The sequence below is a fragment of the Dromaius novaehollandiae genome, chromosome W (genome assembly GCF_036370855.1).
Source record: "Dromaius novaehollandiae isolate bDroNov1 chromosome W, bDroNov1.hap1, whole genome shotgun sequence".
Lineage (NCBI taxonomy): Eukaryota > Metazoa > Chordata > Aves > Casuariiformes > Dromaiidae > Dromaius > Dromaius novaehollandiae.
In genome coordinates this window covers 25,178,202-25,190,721 of record NC_088130.1, presented here as the reverse complement: position 1 = coordinate 25,190,721, position 12,520 = coordinate 25,178,202, and the positions used below count along the sequence as shown (strand labels likewise).

General features: G+C 38.7%; 1 protein-coding gene across 6 annotated transcripts in view; it reads left to right on the top strand.

The window, feature by feature from the left end:
- Positions 1 to 12,520, top strand: part of LOC112992404 (uncharacterized) — a 31,260-nt gene that overhangs the window by 1,422 nt on the left and 17,318 nt on the right. For 4 of the 6 annotated variants that reach the window (XM_064500055.1, XM_064500054.1, XM_064500053.1 and 1 more), the window contains exons 2-4: positions 1,963 to 2,045; positions 7,635 to 7,699; positions 9,612 to 9,766. In XM_064500055.1, the coding sequence (XP_064356125.1) occupies positions 1,963 to 2,045; positions 7,635 to 7,699; positions 9,612 to 9,766 (303 nt within the window). Of the gene's footprint in view, positions 1 to 268; positions 1,793 to 1,962; positions 2,046 to 7,634; positions 7,700 to 9,611; positions 9,767 to 12,520 lie in introns of those variants that run through there. The other 2 variants (XR_010385605.1, XM_064500056.1) reach the window with 2 other exon arrangements.

The following is a 12,520-nucleotide window of genomic DNA, read 5'->3' as shown; positions in this document are numbered from 1 at the left end:
CTGGTGTCTGGAGTGAGGGAAGGAGGAGGAGGAGAGACGAGGGACTTTAAACTTTCTGGCACATTTGCAAAGTTACACAAGCCCTTCTGGCTGGCTGCTCCCCCGCTATTTGTTCACGTAATGCGACTGCAAACGTGCGGCCCTGACGGTTCCCCCACGGCTGCCCCCGGCCCTCGGCACCGGCCGGGCCAGGCCCGCCGCGCGCGGGGGCGGCCCGAGGCGGAGGGGGCAATAACGGGCGCCGCGGGCCGTTGGGCTCCCCCCCCCCCCCGCGCCGCCCCCCCGCGCCGCCGCGCGCGCGCAGGCCGTTGGGCGCGCTCAGACGCGCGGAGGCTGCCAGGCCGCGGGGCAGCGCCAAAGTATGCCGTGGGGCAACGCCAAAGTATGCAAAGGAAAAATGCTATTAGCTCATCAGCGCTGGAGAGGCTGGAAACGGGGCGGTGGGGAGGGGGGCGTTCGCAAGGAAGGAAACATGTTTCTGGAAAAATGTGCTGGCCTGCACATCTCACAGCCTGGAGCGCCTGCCGGGGACCTTCGTTTAGCGTCGAGTAACAGTCAGTCTCCCTTAATGACCTTTTAATTAGGAGAAAACCTTCATCAAATAAACTCTTGACTATTGACTTTTGGTTTTCTGTGTATGAGTCACACGAGAAATACACTACCAGCGCTCCTCTCAGAGTAGGTTTTCATTGAAAAATGAAATTTCGCATGGGAGAGACTTAGCCCTCACTAGAACAAATAAACTTGGCTGGGAGAGCGTCTCCCCAAAACTATGCTTGGAGCAGAGTGGCAGGTTGTGATCTGAAATGTGGCTCTCTTCCTTCCTGCTATTACAAGAGTTCATAAATGCTCTGTTTTGATAAGTCTGATCACCCAGCGAGGCAAACAAATTAAGATCCATGGATTTCAGCCAGAAATCCTTATGGGTGTATTTTTCCAAGGGCTGTTTGCTTATGAATCCTTGCAAAGGAATGGAGGAGAATACAAAAGTACTGCTTCACCACAAGTTTGACGACAGCGAGGATTTTTCATATGCAACCCTGTGAAACCTTACCGTTGTAGGCTGGAAATTTTTATCCTACTCAGTGTGTTCAAAGCACCTTCCTGATGCAGCCAGGTTTCAGAGGTCAGGTTAACAGTCCAAGTGATACTGGCTCTGCAGATATCTGCCCTTGCAGTCTAGTGATCTTGATATAGTTCTCTTGAAAAAAAGTTATTGCAGTTTAGTTATGTATTACTCGAAATGGAATACACTTAGTAATCAAAATCCTGCAAAACGCAGTCCTGCAGCAAAGGATTGTGATGCTGATTTAAACTGCTATCTGATTAGCAGTAGTAGTAGTACTTCATTTTAAAGTCGCTCTTTGTAGCCTCTGAAATCGGTGGTCCTGTCTTGGGTCTTAAAGTTACCACGTGGACAAGTGGGTTAGAAGCTAAGACTGGGGGCTGGGGTAGGCTGCTCCCAGAGCCACACTCTGCTTACTCTGCTGTGCATCTCAGGAGAGCTGTACTGCAGACAAGTGTGCAGCCTAGTGGACTTACTTAAGCACTGTTCACATCCTTGCAGTCATCCAGATGATCTAACGGTTAACATCGCTGGGAAATCAATGGTTTCCCTAAACATTCCCGAGCTGGAGAACACTCTGAGAAGCATGGGAAGGTATGCACCCAAGAAAGTGTAGTCTTCTTACTTGGAATACTCCAGCTGGCTGATATGCACGTCCGTTATCACTGCTAGCGAGCACTGGGCTGGCAGGGAGCATCTGCTGGACTGGGCCCCCAAAGGGAACAAGTAAGCAGTCACTTCTGACACGCAGGGGCCAATACTCCAGTTGGTACACTGCTGGGTAGCCCACTGCAGAGATTTTGGGGTTTGGATTTTCTTATTCATCATATTTGCAGACTGTTCATCCCCTCAGACGTTTTTCATTGTGGCTTTACAAATGTTACTCTCCATTTTAGGTTTTGCCTGGAACAATCAGTGACTAAGACTGAGGAAAATGGAAAGCTTGAAAATAAGGAAAATACAACACTGAAGAAACAAGGTTTCTGTCTTTCTAATCTTCCTCTAAATTTTACTAGTGTTACAAACAGCCGGTTGTTTCCCAATGTGTGATATTAGAAAATATTTCCACACACTGGGATTCTAGCCATAATTCTTTATGCTTTGCCTGATTAAGCAACTATTTTTCATAAAACTGGAGAAAGTATAGTCAGGGACAGCCCTGGCCATTTATCAGCCATTTATATTGTTTGTATTTTTTTCCATAGCACAACTTTTATTTTTTTTTATTAATTTAGGCTTCATAAATCATAAAAAGCACTAGCAGCATCGCTAGAGAGTCAAGCCCTTTATTTACTGTTAGGTGCCTATGTCCATTCAATTTCTGTTCTCTCCTCAGAGATTGCCAATCATGCCTATCTTTTATGACTTGGTCTGTTTAGGCCATTAAAAAGCCCACCGCCGTCTGTGGTCCCAAAATACATAGATATCAGTACTTTATAGCCAGTAATTTCTCAAAACCTGAGATGAGGAGGTATTTTATATTTAAGCATAATTGGTAAATTGTTGCAGGACTCATTCAAAGCTAAGAAATGGAAAAATGCCTTCAATGTCATGTGTGACACTTGGTGTTCTCCTTATGGGTATACCACTATAAAATAGTAGTTGTGAATCTCAAAAATGGAAAAAGATTAACCTGAATTTCAAAAAAAAAAAAAATACCCAAAACCTAAAAAAACAGAACCAAAGCCATTTGAATTTGGCTTATCTTAATATGCATGTCTTAAGAAGGAGATTTTAAGGTCCTTTAAGTACTGTTTACTTTGTTAATGAAAAAACTCTGATAGTGTAGAATAGGGAAATTTATTTTACATGTAAAGACAGTTTATACCAATCACATCGTGTATTATGTTTAATGTTATTTTTTTAAATCATTAGCTGTATTGTTATAGGTGCATTTTTGATAAAACTGAATTGTGTAAGGATGGCTAATTTGTGTTCTTGCTTATTGTTAAATTGAGATGCTTAGCTAGAGGGAAATATATGAAGCAAGAAGTATAAATAATTTTGTAAAATCCTTACATGAAAACAGATAAATTTCATACTTGTGTAGTTCTTTGAAGCCGATATTTATTTGTTTGGGATCAAAGGCAAAGCCATTCTGTTGGTTGCTGAGGAGTTGCTTTGAGAAAATCTTGATATGCAGTGAGTGGTTTTAGCTTGAAGATTTTTGAAGGCTTTTTGTATTTGAGAAAAATTTAGTTTACTCATCCATTAGTTATGCATGAGTAGGCAAAGTATGTCCTCTGATGTTTCCGTTTGCACAACACTGAGTTGCAATTAGATTATTCAAACTTCTCTTGTTTTGTGGCTTTTACTGTTCTTACTTTTTGTACTTGTCCTTTTTACATTCCAATATTCAAAGCAGATTATTTTGTCACGTACTAGAATACTGTGTATTTTTCTGAAGTGTATTTAAAAGCAAGTCCAGGTATCCTTATTTAAAAACTCACTTACAGGTACATTGCATGAAAAGGATCCTAATTGTAATGAATTCCCCTTAATAATTTGAATTAAGATGTTAAGATAGTCATTCCAGTATGTGAATTTCACTAGAAAGTAAAGATTCTGAGTATTTGCAGGCTCAGCTCTCTAATGAGAATTTTCTTTTTTAGCAAACCAACCTAATTGCAGACCAAAGTCACAGACTTTTTCTGACATCAGTAGGCTTTGAAGCAGACTCTGCAGTAATTTACTTTTACAAAAGCTGATCTTCTAGTTAAACTTAGTTATGATATTTAGGTCTGATTTAAAATCTTTAATCAGGCAGCTTCCTATGATAATAAATATAGAACAAAATTAAACTTTCAAACTTCTTTTTTTCTGCTCTGAACTGACAAGGGAATGGAAAGATTTTTGTTTCTGTAATGGACTTGTCGTCAATCCATCAAACAATGAAAATGATCAGAATTTTTAATTAGCGGGTTATCTCCTGACATCAAGATCATCAGTCAAAATGTCACCTCCTTGGCCGCTGTTTAATATTTTTCATTTGTCTACCTATCTGCATTACAAAATTATTCTGCAGTTACTTTGCTTTGTACCCTGTGGGTAGACCTACTGAATTGTATATGTCTATCCCCAATGAATAAAGTTAAGCACACATATACAGGACATGCACAGGGTCCTGGGCAACCTGCTCTGGGTTACCCTGCTTGAGCAGGGGGCTTGGACTAGATGATCTCTAAAGGTCCCTTCCAACCTCAACTGTTCTGTGTGATTCTGTGTCCTCTCAGAGCATAGTCAAAGAAAACAGTTATAGAAACTGAGATAACTGTTGGTCTTGTTTTGTGCAAGACCTTAGGATAAAAGCCTTCTGAAGCCAGTGGAGTTTTTGTCAAGCCAGGGCTTTGCACTGAGGTTTTAATAGCAAGATTTTTAAAATTTAGAGTGTTGGTGTGTTGGTAAAGCTGGATAAGGATGGTTTCACAACATGTAATTGCATGGATTCTTACTTGAACTTAGACATACGGAGATTGTAGTGAAAATTAAACAAAAACCTTCTCCCTTCTGAATTTATAATGTGCTTCATCTTTGAATGGTGTTTTCTAACTCCATATTGGTCTCACACAGGTTCCTATAACAGGTGAGGTTTCTTTAAAAGTGCAATAAATAATAAGACAGCTACTGCAGATTCAATTAGAGATCTGAAAATCCACTGAGGTTCCTTCTCTTCTTATATGTCTGCACCTGTAATGGAAGCTTCCCTAACTATTGTCCTTGAAATATTCATTGTAAAGTGCAAAACTTACCATCAATGATTATTATGTTTACTTTGAATTTAACAAATTATCTGATAACACATACATAGGAATAGAAATGCAAGGCACTCAGAATTAAGAGCCCACTGTCTGTACAATGATGCCCCTGGTGGGTGGTGGTGAGTTTCATTTAGCAAGGTTAATGAAATTAGATTTGTACAACGTCTATGAACAGTACTTTTTTGGTTTTAGGGAGTTCAGTCTTCAATTGTCTTTATAAGCAGAGCACAAATGCTCTGGAACTACCTACCATCTCAAACATGCCTACCTAATTTCACTGAAGTTTTTGAATGTTGAAAAGAGGATGTCATGATAAACCTGAAATACTTAAATAAATTCAGAAAAAGCAAATGCTTGCTTGAACAGTTCCGTACACATGTCCATGTCATGGCACGGCTCCAGAAGTGAGAGTCTTCCCTTCTGCATATGGACATTTTGCAGAGAAGCACAAAAACACAGCTAGTAAGTCCAAGTTGAGGAAAACGTGAGAAAACAATTAATTTTTTGTATTGAGACACTCACCAAACTGTTCTGAGAATAAGAACATTGGTTATGAAAGGAGAGGAATGGATAGCATGTCAAATCAATCATTTTCCTTTCCTTTTCAGCAAGGGGAGAAGTCCTTGTAAATCTTCTACAAGGTGGAACACTATTCAACATACCACAAAAGCAGAACGTGTTTGCAGAAATTTTGGAACATGATTTCACTATGCATCTCATCAAAGATGTTTAGACTGTGCAGCAGCAATATCTCTAAAACAAAGCTAACTTTGTAAAAATGGCATAAAGGAGCTTTAGATTCATACAGTCTCATTCATTTTTGTATCTAAGTCACTTAGGTTACAAGTAAAAATAATCTGTAACTGTCCTCTATACCTGGAGTCCTATAATTCTTTTCCATCTTGTATATAACATCTTCATGTTTGTAGTCATTCCTGAGTTTGCCTAGTTATCACAGAGATAGGTAATTTTCTCAATAGACCCTCAATGGTTGAGAATATGAGAATAACCCACTTTAAAATTCCAACGTGAATTTCCAGAATTGCTGTAGGAAAAGAACCCTATATTATGCTGATAAGATGCATACAGAGCTACAATCAAAATAGCCATCAATAATGTCATTCATAAAGTGTGAGTGCCTGGCAAGTGCACAAATGGTGGGACAATGATGGAGGTAATTAAGAACTGGCAAAGTAATTCCGGTAACCTTATAGGTAGGATTTGAATTGTCTGCTACTTTGCTTTTCCCTGAAGAATATGTAGTCAGTACACAACAAAAATCTAACATCTTTGCATTAGCAAGAATGTTCTTATAGCTGAGCATCGAGGACATTAGAAATACAGTTTGCAGTTTGCGTTCAAAAAGAAATGAGGGGAGAGTAGAAACAAGTGATACGGGCCAACTTCTCCACAGTGAAATCTACTGGCAGGACACAGAAACCTACCTGACAAAGGGTCTTTTTCAGATACAGCAAGATTCAGGTTCCAACTTAAAAGGAACCTGAGAGAGACCAAATTCCCATAGAAAAACAATATGGTTTAGGCATCTTTCTGCCATTAATCCCTCCTGGACATCTTAGTATCTTGCTGTATCTAGTGTCGTCACAGTGTAAATGTGTCTTCTCAGAGAACAAGAAGTATATAGCCTCACATTTTCAACTCAGTCTGGGTTCCTAGCTTGACATTAACAAGCAAATGTTTGATATTGTCAAGAGACATGTTAGCTCTATTTTGCTTATCAGACAGAATTATATGTACAAGGTTTCATCTATACATCCTGAAAAAGTGAAGTTTCTGTGTGGATTAAGTAAACAGATGAGTTGCAAAACATATACATTTCCACTCCTGGAACAAATCAACGTACATAAAACAGTGGAAATATGTCGGTTTGCCTAAACTGACGGTCTGGAGTGGTAAGCATTACTTGGTTGCTGAGCATGTGTTTCTCAAGGCATATCCAAATGTAACTTTTCTGGGAAGTTTGAAAAAAGTAGTGTCTAATTGAATGAGTCTTGGGAAAAGCTGGCTTTATTTATTTACCTTCCTTATAAGGCAAGGAGAGTACTAAACCTGCTGAGAAATTGTTGGTTGTTCCTATTCCTACCCAGTCCAACTGCAGGTCTTGGTACCGTTAGCATTCTTCCTTACTCCGATTGTTGCATCTTTCTCCAGCCAGACTGCAAGCTCTGCAGGGCAGGGACCACGACTTCCTCGGTACAGGTTCAGTGATAGTCACAGTAGGACACTGAGTCTGACTGTTACTTTTGGCCACTACTGCAATATGAATAGCACTGAATACAGGCTGTTGTCTTGAACAGATGCAACATTTAGAACATGTGAAAGCCCTCATGCAGCTGTGTGTATTATTGAACAAAGCTGACACTCAGCAATGCTGACTCAAATAAAACACCCACAGCAGTTTTTCCTTTGGTCTAATTTTCATCATAATATTTTGTCTTACATACCAATATTATGAACTTTTTTTACTGTTCTGCTCTGTAGCTCTATAACAGATCTATTTGAAATGCATTTCCAACCAAATCACTGTTTTCATCTACAGGTAATTATCAGATTTCATTTTAACTCTTCTCATTGCTCAGATAATTCAAGAAATTATTTGAAATAAAACATTAAGTAGTGCAATTAGATTGGCAGGAATGTTTGCAAAAAGATGTTGAAGACAGGGCAGTGCCTGTAATATTTACTTTATCAACTAAGAATAGTAGCAAAACAATACATTTAGACAGTCCTTGTTTGGTTTTAATGAGCCGAGATAAAAATTGGTACTTAATACTGTTTTCTTTTCGCAGTCAACAGAATCAAGCAGATACTAATTGAAGACTGGTCTTTAGGAGTAAGCACAGAAACTGTCTTGGTATGCCAGGTTGATTTTATTGTTTTTATTCCATTTGATTTGAAGCCTAACAGAGTAACTGGTTTAAACTGCATTGCATGTGTGTCTGTTGCCAATCATTGTATACCAGATTACAGCTTCTAGTATTATGATCAGAAAGGACTGTAGAGAGATGTTCCAGCTCCTAGGTATTCTGCTTTTCCCAAAGCAAGGTCTTTGTAACTGCTCCACTGGAATCAAGCTTCATAGAGGAAGCGAGTAAGATGGGTGCTGTCAGTAAGAGTTTCCCTAAAGAGCCATGAGAAATCAGTAAGGAATAAGATAGTCTTGACTTGATGGCATTACAGTATTTTACTCAGTGTCTTGCTCGGACCGCTCAAGGAGTATGAGTAAGGAGCAGAGCCCTTAGCTCCTGTAGGGACTGTATCAGCAGAAGAGACCTTGTAGGAATGGAGAACCTGAATAAGCTTTGGCAAGTGTCAGGAACAAAGACGCTGCTTGAGGAGGATGGCACTGACTGAATGTCTGGTTTCAGAAGCAGGTGTTTCCCCCACAGGCACACAAGAGATGATCAATCCAGTGTGTCTGGAGCAGAATCCTCTTTGAAGTTTTGCAGGCGACGTTCATTTCTAGTGAGCAACTCCCATGGAAATCAGCTGAGTTATAGTAGGGTGGGACTTCACAGCTGCCAGTAGAGCATTTAATGTGTTTCCATATGACTGGCGATGGATTTTTTAAAGAACACAAATTCCTTAACATGCTGTATTTTTCACACTTTTTATTGTAGCTCTGGCTTTGCATTTTAGTTTGCATTACAAGTAGAGTGATTTCCTGCACTACTCTCCTGTTGTAAAACTTTGGTTAATTAAAGTTTAAATTTTGCTATGGTGGGAAGTAGGAGCAGAGCACAATTTAAAATGTCTGATCTAATTAACAATGGGAAGATACTCTCTCAAACTGCCATTTGTCTTTCCACCATCACTGTAACTGTCCTCACAGGTTAGTATTCCACAGGGACTAAACAATAATGAGTAGTAACTTTAATTTTTATTACATTAGTCATCATGGAAGATCCAAAAGCACTTTATAGAATAAACTCTCCCATCACTGTTCTTTGCCCACCATTAAGGAAGAAGATGTCATCTATGTTAAAATGATGTTACTGAGCAGTGTTGGACAGGAAGTGTATGGAATATTCTTTTTTAGAAACCTCTGGGGAAAGTTATAAGAAAGATTACATGTGTTAGGATTTGGATGGGAATTTGGATTTACAAGATTTTAAAGCCAAAAAGGACCAATATAACTATATAGTCTGATCTTCTGCATAACACATGCCATAGAATTTCACCCGGTAATTTCTGCGTAAAGCTTGTAATTAGTAGCTGAGCTAAGACATCTTTTTTAGGAGGAGAGTCTTGGATTAAAGATTTCAAATGATAGAGAATGCACCACATCCCAAAGTCTGCAGATGCAATAGTTTCTTCCCCTCACTTAAAAACAAAACAAAACAAAACTGTGCCTTATTTATAATCTGAATGGAACACCTCTACTGAGGTGGTCATCTTAAAGACAGCACCTGCAGTAAGAAAGCCCCTTCTAAGACAATGGTGGTGTTTTAAGCATGAACAGTGGTGACTGGAGAAGTCAAAAAATTCAAATAGAGTTTTGTTCATTTTCCTTGATCATTCACCTTTGAAAGGTCCTTTACCTTTCCCTTCTGGCTGCTTGCTTGATGTGAGAGTGCCAGTGCTGTTCTGAAGCATCTTTTAAAATGAACCTTATATTATCTCGGGCTCTTGAATGACTACCCTTAACAGGTTTTCTGCCTGTGAGAAAGGAGCATGTTGCTGTAAAGGAACGGTTTTGGATACGGCATCTGGTGAGCAGAAAACATATTTATTTAACTTTGCTTTCTTCCTTCCAAACAATACAGTGCTACTGGACTGACAAAAACACTGATGTGTGTCAACAAACAGCAAAGAGAACCTCTTACTCTCCAGCATCATTTCCTAGACCAGGAAGTTTGGATATCCAAGCACGTAAAGACAATCTGACCCTTTCCTCTCATGGGGTCATCAAGCATGTTTGGTAAGAGAAATTGCTAAATCTTCTGTTTTGTTACATGGTTTATGCTTTCTAAACACTTGAAGCAGAGTGAATCCTTCAGAGCTTGAAAAGGTTCAATTTTCTTAACCACTCGGAATTTATGTTCAGAACGCATGATCATAGTTGCTGTTTCTAAAAATTGCTGTCCTATTTTATTCATTTAAGATCCACATTCTATTGAAAAGTAGACAGAAGGACAGCTCAAAAAACCTAATATTGGTTGAATGCAGAGTTGCATGGAGAAGAATTGGCTGATTGCAGAGTTCCAAGGAGAGGAGGCCTTCCTCAGAAGGACTTATTATTATGTAGTTCTACTTCATAATTTGCAACGTTCACCCAAGCTTAAGATGTATTGGATAAACTGTACCTTATATATGAAAAAAACTAGCAAAAAGCTAGCAAGACTCCTTTCTTAGAGGCTAAAAGATAGCAAAGAGAATCCAGAAACAAAGGGCAAATTGCCACTTTGAATCATCTAACCCAGTCAGTCTTGCCTCATTATCAGCTTCCTGTGCTGTCCCAGCCAGTCCTGTGCACTCCAGACTGTCTTATGCACCTCCACACTCCATTTCCTCAAGCCTTTCCTTAAGATACATTTCTTCCAAGAAGCCTGCAAACCAAAATGGAACTATTGAAACATCCATTCCTGTTCTTTCGAACCTTTGACCATGTAGCATCCAGAGAGCACCTCTCATATAGATTTGCCTTCATTTTTATCTTGCTCACTGTGGCAACACCTTTATTAGAAAAAGAATGCTTTCATAAATAATAAATTTTCTTTTGTATCCGAATGTAGGATACAATTCAGTAATTTTCTGTGGCATAAAATGGATGTATTATTATTTGTGCCATGTTAGATCATGTTTGCATATGTTATACAAATATTTAAAATGTATTATTTCAGAAAGATGTTCCAAACAGTGAACAAACTATGTATGTTAAGTGTGAAATAGTAATATCTTGAGAAAAACAAACTCACTCATTTGAACCCATAAAAAAACTAAGCACTGAGGTTAAACCATGAAATGTGGTGGGCAGTTTCTCACTACAGTAAACCACTAGACTATTAGGTATGCAGGCAATATGTGTTTGTTTGCTCCTGTGGATACTAAAAGTATTCTGAATTCCTCAGACAGACTTTAAATATTATGTTATAAAATATTAAACCAATACCTTTAGGACAAAAACAGAATCAAACACATGCCACCTAGATTATTAAAGAAGGTCAAAAAATAAAAAAATCAGGACTCAAGCTTCTGAAGAATTTTTTTAATGGAACATGTTTCCACTTCAGCTATAAAAAGCTCTAGTTTAAACTCCTGCACTTGTTTACACCTGAGAATAATGACGTACCTTATTCATTTGCTTTTGGAAAAGGTTATTTTTGTTTCAACCAAAGCAACTCTTTTTTTCTTTGTCTTTCAGCATCTTTGAAATTAGAAGTTACCCTGTCTTTTTAAAGGGAGTTTCTTGTTAAAGAAAACAAAGAAAATTATATGCCTGAATCTAGTAGGACAATTTGTTGTTGTTTATGTCTACAGCGGACCTAACAGCAATGCATATAGCAGCAAGTTTCCTTTCTGGAAAAAAAAAAATAAAAGAAAAACTGCCCTCATTTTGTTAATGGACAGATTGAGTTCACCAGAAGTTAAACATTCTGAACAAGACCAAAATGCACTAAATAGGCTTCTTAAAAATAATATGTATTGGGAAAGAAGCAACTCAGAAAGAGTGCATTCATGTGAGGGTTGTTGTGAAAGCAATTTCTTAAAACAGATCTTTGCAATGGTTTTTCCACTTCTAAATGATGATTGTCGGTTTTGTTAATGCAAATTTCTGTGGCGTTAATTCTGGGAATTTGTCCAGTTAAACACATTCTTCCATTTAGCCCAAGAGGAAACTCTCGACAGCAATTCTGAATTGTTTTTTATTTTAGCAAGATTCATGTGGAAACCTTTGCTTTGTTTTGAGAGAGCCTTAGAGGTATTATATGTAATGTGATGATACCTAATCTCAGAAATGCAGCTTCTTCAGGGCTGATAATGTGGCAAATAAATACTGACCCAAAGAGGAAAATTTCATACCATTCAGGAACTTGGGCCTTCCTAACTATCAGCAATATTATATGTGCTCATTGCCCTCTCCTGGTTTCATCTGGTAATTTTTCAGGTTTAAAATGTCTGAATCCGATCTCCTAAGAATGTTACATTTTCCTCCGATAGATTTTTTTCTTTTCATTGTCCCATCCAATGTATCACTGGTGAACACGGTTTCTCAGCTAGTACAAATTACCTCTCTCATCAGTATGCTGGAAACCCAGGCTAAGAGCCAGCCCTGTTTCGAATTCTCTCAAGTCGGAACCAGTGGACTCTATTTACTCCCTGTGCGTGTTGTAATATTTATCTGCTACTCACCTGTGCGTTCATGTACATAAGGGCAATTCAGGCAATGCTTGAATTTAAAAAGTGCTTTTGATAAGGTTCTGCACTGGATGCTTGTAACAAAAGGAAGCCGTCATGAGAAAAGAGATCATTAAAGACAGGGCTCTCAAAGGGCAGAAGCATGTTTCCTTCATAAAACTTGTGAGGTAGTTTTCTTCATGAAGGGGAAGAGGATGTTCAGTCTTCCTCCAGTGAACAGCTCTATGCTGAGACTTGTGCCGTTTAAATTAGATAATCTAGAATTTAGGGGCAAATAAAGAGACAACAAAACTTACTATTGATACAGAGTTGTTTG